Consider the following 16,062-nt stretch of genomic DNA (forward strand, 5'->3'; position numbering starts at 1 on the left):
TGCGATTTTTCAGGGTGCCGTCACTGCCTGCCGTACTCACACACGCCGCTAGGCGGCAGCCATTAGCAATGCGGACCGGATCTTTCTTTGCAAGCTAAGACCTCACCTGAACAAACAAACCTGATCTTGATTAATGATATCTTTCTTAATGATGCTTTATTAGTTGCATAATTAAGATATGATTAGATATACAATCTTTTTGGACCCCATTGTTGATGTTGTTTGCTATTCGTGTTATTGAACTACTGTTGCTCATAATCTAAGAGGTTTTATGTTTTCAGTTTTAGCATAAAGTCAACGTGATATATAATATCACGTTTTTTGTTGCAAAGTATTTGTGTTATACGAAAAGCGTCCCTAATGGGCGTTGTGGAATGAAATTTCTTCTGAAAGGATAACACTTCAGTACCATGGCTAATAACAACAACAACAGGGGTATTGTATTGTGGATGCGACTGTCATGCGAGGATTGGGTTACAGTCCCACAATCGACGCTGTCAACCGCCCTAACTTCAGGGAGAGAGTGCTACCATCATCTGGAAAGGTGGAAGGATGCATACTACTACTACTACTACTACTACTACTACTACTACTACTACTACTACTACTACTACTACTACTACTACTACGACTACTACTACTACTACTACTACTACTACTACTACTACTGTGTTGAATAATGACAATAGTGAAATGATTATCAAGAAGGACACCACGTGCTCACATAGACCATGGATAAGCTGTCTAATATTTCAATTGGAAACAATTGGGTATTTGTCTTGTCAATGTGCAGCTTTGATATATAATACATGTGAAGACGTGCTTACAGATATAAAACTGTGCTGTGGGAGTATGATGCAGAAAGACAGGTAGATATACTTAAGTAATCATTCCAATGTATTCACATGCCAGTTGATATTGCTTCGATTTTTTATCATATCCATTAATTGTCTGATCAGAAATGAATATATTGCGATCATGTAATCGGCACTGGATGATCTGCTTGGATATTTGTACTGCAAACAAGGTCACACACGTGTTATCGGTATGCAGCTTTTAAGAATATTTATTATATGAAGACGAGTTTTCAGATATACATCAAGAATACAAGTAGTCTTACGGACGATTTTTACTTACATATGAACTGAATCTAAAAATTCGGAATGATAATGTTCACATGCGCTCATTCAACATGTTTATCTGCTGATATTATTCTGTTGATATATATCATTGATAATGTGCAGTATGCTGAATGTTACTTTAGTATAGTATAGTGCTACATATTATATATATTGGCAGCTCTCAAAAGGCTGTGTTTCTAGCTATAACACTTAATCATGTGTTTCTTACCTTCTCTAGAATTTTAAACATCTGATGCAATGCAATATAGATATATGAAAAATTGTAGTCTCTGATTATGTAATGAATATTGATTGAATAAATGTATTATTGTAGCAACCATTTTTGTACTATTGTATTAAACAGAATTGACGTCTCATTACTATGTGAAATATATATATATAGAAATGAAAACAGACAACTTCATAAAATTCTAAATCACCAAACAAGTGCTTGAACCTTTTCACAAGGTGTAAAAATAAAACGGTGCTATATTTCAACCACTAAAATATAACATGCCAATACCTACTTTATGTTTGAGGGAAAACGTTCTGATAGCACAAAGCATTCAATAACTTGCTGTCACCTTGTTATAACTTGGCCATGGATCACAAACTGCCTTTGCATTCACTCACCTCTTTGTAAATGAGGCTGGATTGAGATAATAAGCATATTTGTATAGCTTTGGAGCAATCCTACTCACAACGAAGAAGAGAACAGTCAGACAGTAAAAAAAACAACCGAACATAACAGTCAAACAGCCAACTGAACACAACAATCAAGTTAACAAACAAACAACTAGAGAAATTAGGAAAAACCCAAAAGCTCCAGAGTAGCCTGTGTTTACACACAAGCTCTCGCTGGCTGGCGGCAATTGTAGGGCCGGCCGCTAGGGGCGTGATTTTAGTCAGGCTACACGGCAGAGGTGCCGAAGTCATCCCAGGTGCCTAGTTAGTACTTCTCGTCCGAGGCGGTTTGCAGACTTGTGTAGGTGTTCTCGTCCAGACTAGCCAGGTTGATGTAGTCCTGGGTAAGGGAAAATGAAAACAAAGAAAGATGTATGAGACAAATGATACGTGGACAATTGATCTTAGGAAACTGATTATGGAAGTGCACAAGATAAATATGATATACGACTATAAAAGCATAGACCACGCTGATCTAATGTATGGATGACATTCTCTCACAAGACTTTCCCGATGCCTGTTATTGGTTAGATTTCATTCTGTGTTGACTTTCAGGTCACATATTGTCAATAGATGGAGATTACTACTATTACAGTAAACCGATTTTTATAAAACTATTATATCAAAGAAGGCTAGCTTTTCACTATGGACAGGCATGGGCATGAATATGCGATTACACGTACATCTTCAGTCTCCATGAGTGAATCCAGAGTCCGCTGGATCTTCCGGAACTCTGGTCTCCGGGCGGGATCAGCATCCCAACAGCTCAACATTAGGGTGTAGCTAGAACAGTGCGATCAAGTTTGGATCTTATTCTCACATAAAGCATTTGGCTAATGCAAGCAAGTGATGTCGTTAGGTTGCCATGTATCCGTCATTCTACATTGAGTCGTGTACGAGTTAAGTCCGGCACCAATAAATTGATGAATTGGCTACCTAATTTTTCTCGCTAAAAATATTCCTGTATCAACATGATTAATGAGAAAGAAGAAACATATCTGACTCAAGCATTGCAAGCAGTTCAACTCACAGTTTGTCATCGCAGTGTTTAGGTTTGTCCATCCTGTATCCCTGCTGCACTCCGTCCATCACTTCTCGTTTGGACATACCGGGGTACGGGGTTGCACCTAAGCGGACATCACATGAACATCAGATTATAGTTGTTGTTTCTTACTTACTTTTGTAAAATATACCTGTCACCATTAGTAAACCCATCAACAGCACCTTAGCTGAATATTTCCCATGGTTGTATTTTTTATGTACCCATAGTGAGTCAATTAGCCTGATGATTGTTTTTTATTGGTATGACTTCATAAACTTACCGAGTGTGACGATCTCCCAGAGCAGCACTCCGAAGGCCCAGACGTCCGTCTTGGTGGTGTACTTCCGGTGGAACAGCGACTCGGGGGCCATCCAGCGGATAGGCAGGCGGGTCTGGGAATAATTTTATACAATGAATGGATGGCAAAAATGACAAAAACGCGGAATGTACAAACTACATACAAAAAAAAAACTTGTTGAACCAAGACGTCATTAAAACAACTGCAGTTTTAATTTTGCTAAAACAACTGCAGTTTTAATATTATCTGACTGTATTAACTGCAGGCAACAAGATACTGTTGGCTACCTTTAAGAGGAATGATAGATTCTTGGAAAGTGAGGAACTGCAGTGGAAACCTTAGTCGTCCTCTCGTACTCATCACCCTCCCGTGAGAAGCCGAAGTCAGACACCTTACAGGTCCGGTCTGCAGACACGAGCACGTTCCGGGTCGCCAGGTCACGGTGGATGATCTGAAATATGTATCTTCAATGTGTAATTTGACTTTCATTCTGGGTATTGGGATTGATTTTTCTATTAAGCACAAAAGTCAACAAGGTCACGGTTGAGGATCTGATAGTTTGAAAAAGCAAAACAAGTGTCATGTTTTAGATCGAAAAGTCACCTTTGTTTTACGTGTCATTCACTTATATCAAAACAAGATCACAAAGTACTGAACAGTCGTGAGTCATAATCAGGTATCTGGCTCATTTTCGACAATCTGTGTCAAAGGAGCTTAGAGCGAAGTCGTTACCGTCCACTGTCCTGATTCATAAAGGGTTGGTTATCTGTTATGTAGTCAGTGTGATCAAAGTATTTGTTACAATCCAGGTTTACTACTCACCTTCTTCGCTGACAGAAAGCTCATGCCCTTGGCCACGTCCCAAGCGAACTTAGTGAGGTCACGTGATGAGAGGGACTTGCTGCCGCCGTGTAAGTTCCCGTATGTTTGCTGGGTGCGGCTGGTGCGGAGGTTGGACTGGAGACTTCCTCCGGACACGTACTCAAGCAGCAGGTAGAACGGCTCTGGAAACAGGAAATATGACTTAAGAACGGCTCTAGAGACGAAGTGGTTATAAGTTGTCAGTAGTCTATAATGTTATATGACAACAAAATTACCGTTGGCATATCGGAGGACCCTTGTGTCACATGGAAACATTATGTGAGAGCTGTTAATATAAACCAATCACAGCAATGGTGAGGCCTATGAAGGGACGAACAGTTTTCTTTGACATATACAATTACGAAGCTGTAAGACTTTTCCACCAACCAGCATCAGTGCAGCATCCAAGAAACGACACAACGTTCGGGTGGGTCCCAAGGAGCTTCAGCACTGCCAGCTCCTTGAAGAATGCAGTTGAAGCAGTGGGACTCATTCCTAAAGAATACATAGCAGTATCTACAGTATGTTAAGTGCCACTTACTGCAAGAGATGGCGAACATAAAGTAGATCTTGATTTAAAACCTGGTTTCATTAAAGCAATAGATCAATGAATTAGCGTCGTTTGACGTCCATATGTTACTGTGCTCGGTATGATGACTACAAGTTACTAGTAATTACTGTCATATAAGTGAAGCTTTTATAATGATTAGTTCAAAATATAGATATGAAACCGATGACTTACCTTTCAGCTCCTTCGCGGCCACGACGGTTGTACCTACGCTTCCTGATATGTTCCAAGCTTCTGCCTTATAGACACATCCAAATTCTCCGTGTCCAAGTTCCTCTTTGATGGCTAACTGATTTCGGGGGAACTCAGAAGGTGTCTTCACATCTTCATACGCCCCATCTGATGCTAACTATAACATAACCAAGCTTTGTTAGAAAAGTGTACTCATATAGCATCTGTTGGAACCATAAGCTTGATGAGACTATGGAAAAATTGAAATAAATTCGAAGATTATTTACAAACAAAACGTTACTTTTTAACACGTGAAACTAACCAATACCTCTTTGTCGCTGCGTGCTGTCAGGCCCTGGTAGGTGTGGTCAGACTGTAAAGAAGCAGAAACACAAATTATTGAAAAATCTTTTATGATATTACACTTTTTAACAGAAAACAAATGCCCATACTTCCTCGATAGGTTACATATGAGACTATGAAATTTATCATTCTTTATGAGGCATATATACATTTACAAAGTGAAGGTAGAAGGATAGACATATTACATACATAAATTTGACATCAGTAAAATATGTAAAATGAAGGAAGTGAGATTTGCTGCACTCACTGACTGCCTATGAGGTATCCTCAGACTTTGATACCCGTCGTCTGCTTCACCTTGCTAAAAGAAAACAGAATGAAGATTTCATCAGTCATTCAAATTTAACATGTGAACATTTGAATATGTTGCAAATGTAACATCAATTCAAATTCATTTGCTAAATTTGATATCAACTGCAACAAAATAATCTAAAATACAGCCAAAGTACTTTTTAAAAATTTTGTCAATAGCATAAATGCATTCTCATCTTGAATCTAAAGCAATTCAAGCTATGCTTTCCGCTTAAGGCCAAAAAGAGGTATAAAACTTCTCTCTCACCACATGATCCAGATTTATGTTGTTTACATGATTTTCCACTGTTTTTTCTGAAATAACAATCATACGTTGTTAGTTAGACATGGAATTTTATTACAGATTTTGACTTGGTAACGTAATCATTCTTTAGGGGGGGGGGGGCTATCCCGCAACATACACATATCCCTACCTAATACTGTGAGGCATTCAGGAATGCCGCCGGATATCCACGAGGATGCTTCTGAGCTAAGTTCAATGAAGAGTGAATTTACACTTACTATTGGCTGCAGACTTCCTTCTCCTGGTAACAACCACTGCAACAGCGATGACAGCTAAAAGCACAATTACACATACTACAACCACTGCTATTATGATGGTGGTGGTATTGTCTCCACCAGGTCCTGTTGTAAGAAAACAGAGGTGGAAAGTCACTAACCATTGCAGACAAAATCTTAGTTGTAGATATACATTGTATATATATATATATAACATATAACGTTAATGTAAAAATAAAGTAGTATCGACACGTAGCGTTGTCATGGTTCTAACTTAATACAGACTTGTATTGGCATTAAACCGTACTACAGACACGTGCACAGAATATTTCTACAGTTCAAAGACAGTTCTCCGGGGTATCATCGGTACATACCTTGATTTTCGCACAGTAATCCAGAATACCCCGAAGGACAGCTGAAAACAACAATTGATGACATTATTTTCCACGACATCCCTTACGTAAAGGAAAAATACAGGAAAGACAAAATAGATATCCAATGGTATTTGGATATAAAGTATCATGTAGCGTTCTAGTTTTTCTCAAATTAGAAGACTTGACAAATGTACATGTATTTAAGGGATGAAGAATAACATCACAATAATATGTTTTTTTCTACATTCAAAGATAATAACGGACCAGATTACCTGACGTTGCAGATTGTATATCATAACGCTCCTCCTACATGTATCAACATGTAGTAAAATTGGAATATGTTTATCCCTATACTTTAGACTTTAATTGCCACAATGACTCACTGTTCTACTCTAGTAAAGGTCATCAAAACATGCACGCGACTAGTCTGTGACCAGAAAAGAATCTTTTGCCAGCAAACATTACTTACTCACAAACTCTGTCAAAGCCTTCTTCTCTGCATGTTCCATCATTCTCACAAAACCCAACATGGCACAGCTCTGCAAGCAAAGATGGTATTTTTTTTGTATTATTTGTAAACGGAATATTCATATTACATACAGCTATCTAAACTAAACATTAAACATGTACCTGTGCAATGGTGAGTATCAATTGTTAGCCTCAAACCTTATCCAACGTTGAAAAAAAACTATGCCGTTGTACTGCGGATTCAATAGACAGCTTTTTATGCAATTAAAGGGAGAAAACCCTTCTTGCATCTTAGTACAACTTTTTAAAGGATTGAGTTTGTGCTGCCGTACCCCTCACAGCATGGCCGTCGAAGTAAAGACCAGTGTCGTTGTCGAATTCTTCGAACATTTCGATCAGGTGGTGGTGTTCCATGTGATTGGGGAACGTTACTGTGTGCACCACGTACAAGCTGCCATCGAAGAAGCGTGTGATAGCCAGGCTGAGTACTGCTACCAGATGATCCCTGTAGAATTTCCGAATCTGGAAACATTTTAAACAGAAACGTGAGTAACATGATAACACGTATTTCCTGTGGCGGTAGTGCTTACTCTTATCGTAAAATGTGAAGAAATATTATATCTGAGAGAAAATATTGACTCACCTCTTTATCGAATCTGTTTGCTAATGTCTGGAAATCCACAGAGGCGCAGTCATCCAGCCCTGGACGCCAGTTTTCGCCGATCACCAACAGCTCGACCTCAAGGGTGTCAGACACTGCAAACCAAACCAGAATAAATTACGTCAATTTTAGAAAAATCTTAGACAATGTGATTTAAACTATTGACTACCTTGTATAACTATTCACAGGGCAATAAAGCACGATTTTAGGCCGCATTCGTATACTCCTGATCGGTTTAAATGTGTTTATTCTTATAACAGTTTACTGGTTCTCTTGAAGCTGAAATACAGTGCTGCCACCGAGGCTGGTCTACGACAGTCCGCTACCAAACAAATGTCCCTCAGTGCTTTTGATATTTTCCAAAGGAGGATAGGTATATCATATGTTATATCATATGTATCCTATTGCATCCCCAATTGCGTGCCCAATATCTATTGGTATGTGGTAAACACCTTGTGAATAATACGTGGTGACCAGAACAGAAAATGTCTAGTTATCAGTCTCAACAATTACTTTCAGAACTTCCAACAAAAGACATTGAGGAAGACCGAAACTACAAACTACAAAATGGTTCTCGACCAGCTGGGGAAATTAGCCTTAAGTAAGCAAAATAAAAAAAACTGGGCCAGAATCACCCTCAGTGAGTTGTGAAGGCTTGCCACTTGGCACGGGAGGATCTAAGTCTAAGTAACTAGGAATCGAAATCTTAATCACTGACATGGTTCACAGAATGTGCCGTTCCCCCTCCAGCCTCTCCGGCATATGCACTGTCCTTGTCCTTGACCTTGGCCTTGGATGGAGTCTGCGTGACGACTGCACTGACAAGACACAGCTGTGAACGGTAAACCTGGTCAGTACATCCGTGTGCTGCAATTGTCTGTCATGACATGTATCATTCGGTATATCTAACACTATATCATCAACCAATAGGAATACAATACTTCGTGCCACTTTAACGAAAACTCATTAGTCCATATTGTAAAACATACCTTTGCCAAATAAACTAGGTTTGTTATGTAGAATGGTGTCTGTAGACAAATGCGTTACTCATTTCATTTTGTTTTATAATTATATGCTTGGAGTTGGTTTGTAAAATTTCGGCATTAATTGTGCAAATTTGGTCCCAATTTACAATTAATCAATATCAAATTGTATCAAGCATTGCTTAAGCTATCAGCATACCAAGCTATCAGCATACCAAGAATCAATTTCTTGACTTATTCTCTTTCAAAGTCTTTAAATACACCCCTTATACTCTCTTTCCTCTTTCTCAGTTACATATATACATGTGACAACGTTGAAACTACTATATAATAATGGAATGCCTCACAGGTCAGGCTGACAGACTGGGTCTCGTCCACGGGGTTGGGAGTAGCGGTCACTGTCAGCTCGGGGGGATCTGGGGAGAGAACTATACTTTAGGACCTTTGTTTATAGTATATCAAAATCTGGCCCAATATTTTAAAGTACGGTGACTGACGTGAAAGCATTCATCCAAGAAAACGCCAAAAGACATTTGTGGACAAGGACATACATTTGTAAAGTACTCCAAACATTGTGTATTCAACTAATACAGTGAAATAAAATCAGTGTATATACTGATGAAACAAGATTGTTAGCAAGAATTTTACATAGTATGCAGTTTAACCTAGACTTGCATAACTATCATTTCATCTCCAATATACAAGAATAGGTCAGAAACCTTTCAAGGTCATTAAAATAACTACCCATCAACTTCGAATAAAGTCAATAGAGAGAGAGGCTGAGGTGACAGCTGATGATAATTGTATATCTCTCTACAACTGTAATTGTCAAACCTAATTTCATTGTCATGACATTCATCGCAAGAAACAAAATGGCTCTAAGAGGCAACTGTTGTGAACAATTTGTAAGGAGCAAGTTGATGACTCAGTTATTACACTACCAAAAATGATTTTGTCTTATTTTGCTTATCCCATGGACAATTCTTGTAGAAGGAAAAATATTCTTGCAGGAAGAAAATGTAGAAAAAAATTCAAGCAAAACGAGAAACTACAAAAATTATTTTAGACATTTAAGCAAAATCTTCTTATTTTTTCTTACAATGCAAGAAAAAAATTCTAGAAATTCTTGTTTTTTTCTAACCAGATTCAACTCTTAAGAAATACAAGAATTTTTTTTCTTCCAGGAAGATAAATTTTCTGTGAGGAAGCAAAACAAGATAAACAAGAAAAGGCATTTTGAGAAATACAAGAAAACAAATCTCAAATTTTCTCAAAAACTTAACAAGAAAAAATTTGCTTGCCCCATGGACAAGCACATTTTTCTAACATTTCTTAGGGACAGAATAATTTTCTTCCTGGAAGATAAATTTTCTGTGAGGAAGCCAAACAAGATAAACAAGAAAAAGCATTTTTGGTAGTGTATACAAAGCAGGACAGCCAGTGATCAGCGTTTTAGTAGACTGCAAGAAGTAATTTAAAAGTTTCAGGAATATTGATATTTGTGCAGCGCGAAGACACATGCGGCAGGCTTGTCTGTGTGTGGTAAACTGTCAAAGCTTACAATTCACGATGATCTCCAGTGTTACAGTTTTAGTCTCAGTTGTGCCCTTTTGATCGCTGAAAGCTTCACAGATGTAGGTGCCAGCACCGCTGCGGTTTACTTGTGGGAAAGTCAGGACATCGCTGTTCCATTCATCAGAACTGTTCGTGTTCTGTTTGGTCCACTTGTAACCAGCAGTAGGGTTGGCAACAGCTGAACACATGATGCTGACAGAATCTCCGTCTAACACGGTCACTGGTGAGGTTTGGTTCAGTGTTGGTGTGTCCAGATCTGAGCAGGTTTGTAGATTCCATTAAAGTTATAAATAAGGTTGAACTATAATGATATTTACCTTTGAATTTCATTTTTTATCTCAAACCTAGAGTCAAATCAAGATATGAATGTCAGTCAAAACCAAGTCCACAACTCACAGAGCACATCCACAGTGCTTGTAGCTGAGACAGATTGTCCAATGCCGTTGTCAGTTATACAGCTATATGTCCCTGAATGGCTCCTGTCCAGACTTGAGATCTGTAGAAGGTTTCCACTGATAGAACCAGCCGGGACAGGACCTGGATGTTTGCTCCATGTGAAGGTGGGAGAGGGGATTGCATCAGCAGTGCAGGTCAGGGTGAGAGGGTCCCCTTCTTTCTCTTCAGCAGAGATTGGTGTCACAAGTGTGTCTGTTGGTCCATCTAATTGCAGGCAGCCAGAATGCTTATTGTTCATGTCATTGCCATTTCTTTGAAACATTAGTCTTTTTACATTAGATAGCCAAAAAGGTCATTGTAATAAACTGATCAGACTTCTGGAGATCCTTGCTCACGGACAAGTGTACAAATAATTATATTAGGCCACAGCAAGTCAATTTTATGGATGACATCCTCTGCAGACTGCAAAAATAGTGCGATAGGGCAAAAAAAAAGATGGGGGAAAAACAAGGTGGCTACATTTTCAAAATAGGCACCATAAAGCTGTGATGACTGTTGTTAAAAGAATTAAAGGGACAAAACATGGTATCAGGACCAACAAGGATTTCATTCCTGTATTTAAGACATATACTGGTGTGGCAAAAGTGACACTAGTGTGGTAGACAGGCATCGCAAACAAAGTTGGTAACCACACTCATGGCTTCCATATTGGTGTCACTTTAACAACTATCCAATAAGTTTCATTTCTACATCTATAGTCCTGGGTACCTCGCAAGTGTCAATTCTACGAGTACAATTATTAGGCTACAGCACAATATATTTGCTCATCTTGGTACTTTATCGTCATGTTGACCATCCCTGCAGAAGAAAAAAATTTTTTTTCTTCTGAAATCAGGCGAAAATTGATGCGCGCGCTGATGTTATCCATAAAGTTTAAAGTGTATTGCCAATCCTTTTCCAAAGCTTGCTTAAAGGCTAACTGTGTGTAAAGCAACCTTAGCTGAGTTTATGAAGCCAATTGGGAAGATAAGCTACTTATGGATGTGCATCCTACTAAAACCCATTTAATTATCTTTACTTGCATTAGGTATGAATTCAAACGCACAGGTACTAGGTGGCATCATGTGTATGGGACCGTGCTTCATATCTATCCCAATATGCAGTATTACCAAGAAAGTAAACATAAAACGAGTCTACTCACACTGTACCACCAGACTGAGAGAGTCCGATCCATCCCCGACCAGGTTTGTAGCCGTACAGGTGTAGTCTCCTGCATCAGTCTTCTCCACACCTGAGATGGTCAGGCTGGGCGTGGTCAGGGTCCCACCTGTTGTCCTACCTGCCGTCACAGCTGGGCCGGTCCAGGTGAGCGCAGAGGCTGCTGGGACACCAGGTGAGTCCACAGTACAGGTGAGACTGTGGCTGGCTGTACCCAACAGTACTGTGGAGGTCGGCTGGGGGGACACGGTTACTGATGGGGCGGCTGGAATAAAGAATGAATCTACATTTGATTTAGCTTTTCTGTCTACTATAGGGATACTGTCAGCTACACTATTGTTAAACTTATGTTTGTATAACTGCCAAGTTCCGAATAGGAAAACGTTCCGTTTCATCTATAATAATTGTACAGACATTCTTCATACATTTGGCTGGTCAAAGATGCAAATTCAAACTTACCAAGAGTAGCTGAGCATGTTCTGCCCGGGTTCAGTGCCACACTTGTAGCTGTACAGGTGTAGGTTGTTCCCTCTGCTGTTACAGGTGCATTCACCTGGTTTACTGACTCCTGTGAAGTCCCAGCCGACTGACCATTCCCGTAAGTCCAGACCAGGTCCACAGCTGGGTTTCCCCCCTGCAGCTCACATCTCAAGACAACGTTGTTTCCTGACGTGGTCACTGTGCAAACGGGGTTTCCGTCTGGGGGGTCTGCAGAGGAGAGTTAATATAGCATGGAATTCATAAAATAAACTTTACCGTGGAGCTCTTGACCTTTACTTCTTAAGTATGTGAATTTAACTTAATTGATAATTTGATAACTATCGTATTCTTCAGAACAGTTATTATTGTTATTGGTTATTGGGTGGGCCGACAACATACTCTTTGCAGCCAGGGGCTGAATTGCGAGGAGCTTACAATAGGCGGGGCTAAATCGCAAGGGTCTGGAGCAGCTGCCATTCCGCGCCACTCAGGTGACCTCAATACGACTGTCGTAAGTGTCTGGAGCGAGCTGCCATTCGGCGCCACTCATGTGACCTCTATACGACAGTAATTGCCCCAGGTGCGGCCAAGGTAACGTAGGTTCTGAACCACTCACAATGCACCATCGCACGTGTGGCGGGTTCTTTAACGTGCCCGGGGTATGGCTCTCCACAGACACGGGATCTCCATTTAACGTCTTAGCCGAGGGACGGCCTAGCTTCGGCTAGGTACTCATTTTTTATCTGAGTAAAGTGAGGAAAGTCGTGTAAAGTGCCTTTCCCAAGGGCACAAGATCGGTAGCACGGCAGCCGGATTTGAACCAACCACCTCTCGGTCACGGGCCGAACACACTGTCGCTGCGCTACGTGGTCCCACTAACAGTGCCCACAAAAGGTTCAGACGGCCATTTACACCGTTACTATTAACTGTAATGCTAATAAGTCTCTACCAGACCCTTTACAGAACTTACATTGAACATCCACCACCAGTTGTGCTGAAGTTGAACATGCATTTGTTGCCGTGCAAGTGTACGTCCCTGCATCGCTCTGTGTGACAGGGTTCTTCCTCAGTGTTGCTCCTGCTGGTTCCCTAGTTCCATCTTTACTCCACTGTAAGGTGGGGGAGGCTGGGTCAGAGGTCACACTACACACAACACTCAGGTCATCGCCCTCTACTATAGTCACTGGGCTGCTGGGGGTCAGCTGGGGGGTACCTAGGTCTGTGGGTAAGAGACAAAGTTGCTGATTAAACATCATTCAGAAATGATGTACCGGTATTATACTTAGTCTATTTGCAGCAGTTGGGGCATGTCAAGGTCTGTGGGCAGGAGGAAATTGAGCAGATTAAACATGATTTTAAGAACGGGGTGTTACAGTAGTATAGTATTTGGATAATTAGCCCCCAATTTCTTTGAAAGAATCTATTAACTTGAAAATATTGAAATAAGGTCTTGAGTTGCGTTGCACCATCTATGTTATTGAGATAGCCTACAGTCTATGTTGCACTCACAGTTCACGCCCAGAGTCTCCCCACTGCTTGTCTGTGCATAGTCCGCACCCAGCACATTGGAGACAGTACAGGTGTAAGTCCCCGCTGGGTCCTGTCTACATCAGACAGAGTCAGCTGCGTACTGCCTGTTGCCAGCTGGGTGAACCACGTGGAAGGTGTAGGTGAAGGGTGTGGTTCCTGACGCCACACTACAGGTCAGCTGGACATCCTGGTTCTCGTTTTCACAGGTGGGGTTAGGGCTCATGGACAGGGTCGGGGTGCCGGGGGAATCTAGGGGGTGGGGTGTGTGTGGTCATATATAAGCGTCAAATTCACATTGTAATGACAACAGAAACTAACGGTAATATATTGATGTGCCTTCAACCTTTAAGCCACTAGATAGATACTGATTTGTTAAAAACACATGCAAGGAATGCAAAGCAAGCAGAAATTTTCCAAAGAAAACATGGTGAAGACTTAGAAAATGATTACCAACTACTTGCAGCTCAGGCTCCACCATTTCTGTAATACTGAAGTCACTCAAAGTAGCCTGACAGCTGTACATCCCATCGTCAGCCTGTGTTACTCGCTCAAGCAGGAGGAACCCGGTATCGTTGACTGAAGCCCGTCCTGTGTAGGCTGGACCTGCCGTTGATGTTCCTATGAGGTATTCAGCAACAACGACAACAGGTGATCCCTGTTTCCTCCATGTTGCTGTCCTTAGAGTCAAACTTCCAGTCAGGGTGACTCCACAGGACAGAGCAGACGTGCTTCCTGTCTGGATGTACACCACGGAGGCTACAGTATTGCATAAAAATGTGGTTCATGGTTATGATGCACTTTGATATTGTCTAACATCTGCCTAGATATAATTGTATTAGGATTTTGCGCATTGAAGAAAAAAAACAACCTTCCACCTAATCAACCTAAAGCTGAGGGTAAATGTTTTAGTTTAATCTATTTGCGATCATTCTTTACAGCCTATTCAACTTTCAATAGCATTTTTCAAATTGTAGAAAGATTTATCGCGCTGAAATACATTCCAAACTACTTATCTCAATAAGTAAAGATGAAATGATGATCATTTAGCTTTAAGGACACTAAAATAACAAAGATTGGGGACTTACAGTATCTACTTCTGAAGTTTTGCGTACATGACAGCAGTCAAAACTCTTAAATCTTACATCTTGAATTTCAAATTGTATGCTTAAATGAAACAATGCATGTTTTGCATTTCCCTTTATGTTTAACGATCTAACGAGCTACATTTGAAAAATACTATTTGAGTCAGACGTTTACGTGAAAATTTTAACATACAGCTTTATGTTGATTGCTAAAATAATGACTATATCTAATACTGGTTTGAATATTTTTTGGGAATATGAAGGAAATGAGAACGACGTTTTTTTTGTAGAACTTAAGCAACTATTTGATATCATGTTTCATCAACTATCTAACAAGCAGCAATGAGGATTGTGGGTAACTGATCTTGTTCAGGTCAACGTGACAAGTATCAAAGAAACGCAATATAACGTTACGTATAAACACACGAGTAGAAATGTATGCACAGAAATAACAACAACGTCGAAACCTTTGCCTTACCTGTTACCCAAATGCCAGGGGCACTTTTAACAACCCCTAAATTACATTTTTCTGCGTAGTTTCCAATCAATATTCAAAATATGATATATGCTAAGAATTTACTCATGCATGGTGTCGGTATGTCTTATTACATGTACTTCCTGTATAGGTTTAGGTGGGTCTATTAATGCAGTAACCAATGTCTGTAAAAAGTTAACCTATGTTTTTGTTAAATCAATAGATGTGGCATACCTTGAACAAGTCCTGTAGACAAAAGGAATCCACAAACAAGTCCAAAAAGTAACACGTCACCGTTTTGAGGTATCATGTTGGGTTGTTGACGGCGGAGTCAGCGATAATCTTTATGTGATTACTTCCGGGTAGAGTATTTGTGGACGCCGATTACGTACAATCCTACGAGTAACATTCGTCCACGCCAAAAGTGGATGACAGGCGCTAACACAGGAAGGCACGTCTATCAGACCGTTTGGTTAATGCCTAGGTTACACATAGCCGACTTTGGCTCCCGAACACTAGCCGACTCTTAGCCGACCCAAGTCGGCAGTAGTTCGGGAGTAGTCTGACCAGTTTAGGCCACGCCTATTATTTAGTGCCGAACATGTCCGAATGTTTTGAACATTTCAAAACATTCGGATGGAGCAGCCGAACACCAGCCGACTCAGCCGAACGCCAGCCGAACGCCAGCCGAACGCCAGCCGACTCAGCCGAACGCCAGCCGATTTAATACAGCCGACTAGCTCCCGAATCACTCCTAAACCATAGTCGGGAGAGAGTCGGGAGCCAAATTCGGCTATGTGTAACCTAGGCATGAGGAAGTCAGCGCACAGAAGGGCACAGCGTAAGTTTTGCCTCTGCGCAAAGCAGAGTTATTATTTGCGTATAAAATGACGGTATGCCTT

At 40.5% G+C, this 16,062-nt stretch overlaps 3 protein-coding genes across 3 annotated transcripts; all 3 read right to left on the reverse strand.

Moving 5' to 3' along the window:
* Positions 1-2,070: 2,070 nt before the first annotated feature.
* LOC118404296 (tyrosine-protein kinase receptor Tie-1-like) lies at positions 2,071-3,218 on the reverse strand. Its single transcript, XM_035803364.1, has 4 exons — positions 3,128-3,218; positions 2,836-2,932; positions 2,489-2,588; positions 2,071-2,145 (listed from the first exon to the last, which is right to left on the reverse strand). The coding sequence occupies exons 1-4, from the start codon at positions 3,216-3,218 to the stop codon at positions 2,071-2,073; spliced, it is 363 nt and encodes a 120-aa protein (XP_035659257.1).
* Positions 2,488-13,542, reverse strand: LOC118404297. The gene is made up of 20 exons (XM_035803365.1): positions 13,533-13,542; positions 13,044-13,292; positions 12,053-12,301; positions 11,577-11,858; positions 8,752-8,820; positions 8,140-8,253; positions 7,404-7,516; positions 7,093-7,282; positions 6,762-6,831; positions 6,293-6,333; positions 5,922-6,044; positions 5,668-5,714; positions 5,356-5,409; positions 5,074-5,118; positions 4,749-4,923; positions 4,394-4,501; positions 3,968-4,149; positions 3,128-3,596; positions 2,836-2,932; positions 2,488-2,588 (listed from the first exon to the last, which is right to left on the reverse strand). The coding sequence occupies exons 1-18, from the start codon at positions 13,540-13,542 to the stop codon at positions 3,435-3,437; spliced, it is 2,283 nt and encodes a 760-aa protein (XP_035659258.1). The 3' UTR covers positions 2,488-2,588; positions 2,836-2,932; positions 3,128-3,434.
* Positions 13,153-15,707, reverse strand: LOC118404763 (carcinoembryonic antigen-related cell adhesion molecule 21-like). The gene is made up of 4 exons (XM_035804091.1): positions 15,395-15,707; positions 14,054-14,359; positions 13,583-13,852; positions 13,153-13,292 (listed from the first exon to the last, which is right to left on the reverse strand). Exons 1-3 carry the CDS (start codon positions 15,468-15,470, stop codon positions 13,683-13,685), a joined length of 552 nt encoding a protein of 183 aa, XP_035659984.1. The 5' UTR covers positions 15,471-15,707; the 3' UTR covers positions 13,153-13,292; positions 13,583-13,682.
* Positions 15,708-16,062: the final 355 nt, after the last annotated feature.

This window comes from Branchiostoma floridae, chromosome 17 (genome assembly GCF_000003815.2).
Source record: "Branchiostoma floridae strain S238N-H82 chromosome 17, Bfl_VNyyK, whole genome shotgun sequence".
Classification (NCBI taxonomy): Eukaryota; Metazoa; Chordata; class Leptocardii; order Amphioxiformes; family Branchiostomatidae; genus Branchiostoma; species Branchiostoma floridae.

Coding starts and splice junctions, on each gene's coding strand:
- LOC118404296 (XM_035803364.1), bottom strand. CDS start 3,218: ATGGCCCCCGAGTCGCTGTTCCACCGGAAGTACACCACCAAGACGGAC. Junction 2,933..3,127: donor CTGGGAGATCGTCACACTCG/GTAAGTTTATGA, acceptor ATGTCCGCTTAG/GTGCAACCCCGTACCCCGGT. Junction 2,589..2,835: donor AAACACTGCGATGACAAACT/GTGAGTTGAACT, acceptor GCACTGTTCTAG/CTACACCCTAATGTTGAGCT.
- LOC118404297 (XM_035803365.1), bottom strand. Junction 6,045..6,292: donor ATTACTGTGCGAAAATCAAG/GTATGTACCGAT, acceptor TTCTTACAACAG/GACCTGGTGGAGACAATACC. Junction 5,410..5,667: donor ACATAAATCTGGATCATGTG/GTGAGAGAGAAG, acceptor GTTTTCTTTTAG/CAAGGTGAAGCAGACGACGG.
- LOC118404763 (XM_035804091.1), bottom strand. CDS start 15,470: ATGATACCTCAAAACGGTGACGTGTTACTTTTTGGACTTGTTTGTGGA. Junction 14,360..15,394: donor GTCTACAGGACTTGTTCAAG/GTATGCCACATC, acceptor GCAATACTGTAG/CCTCCGTGGTGTACATCCAG. Junction 13,853..14,053: donor GCCTGAGCTGCAAGTAGTTG/GTAATCATTTTC, acceptor CCCACCCCCTAG/ATTCCCCCGGCACCCCGACC.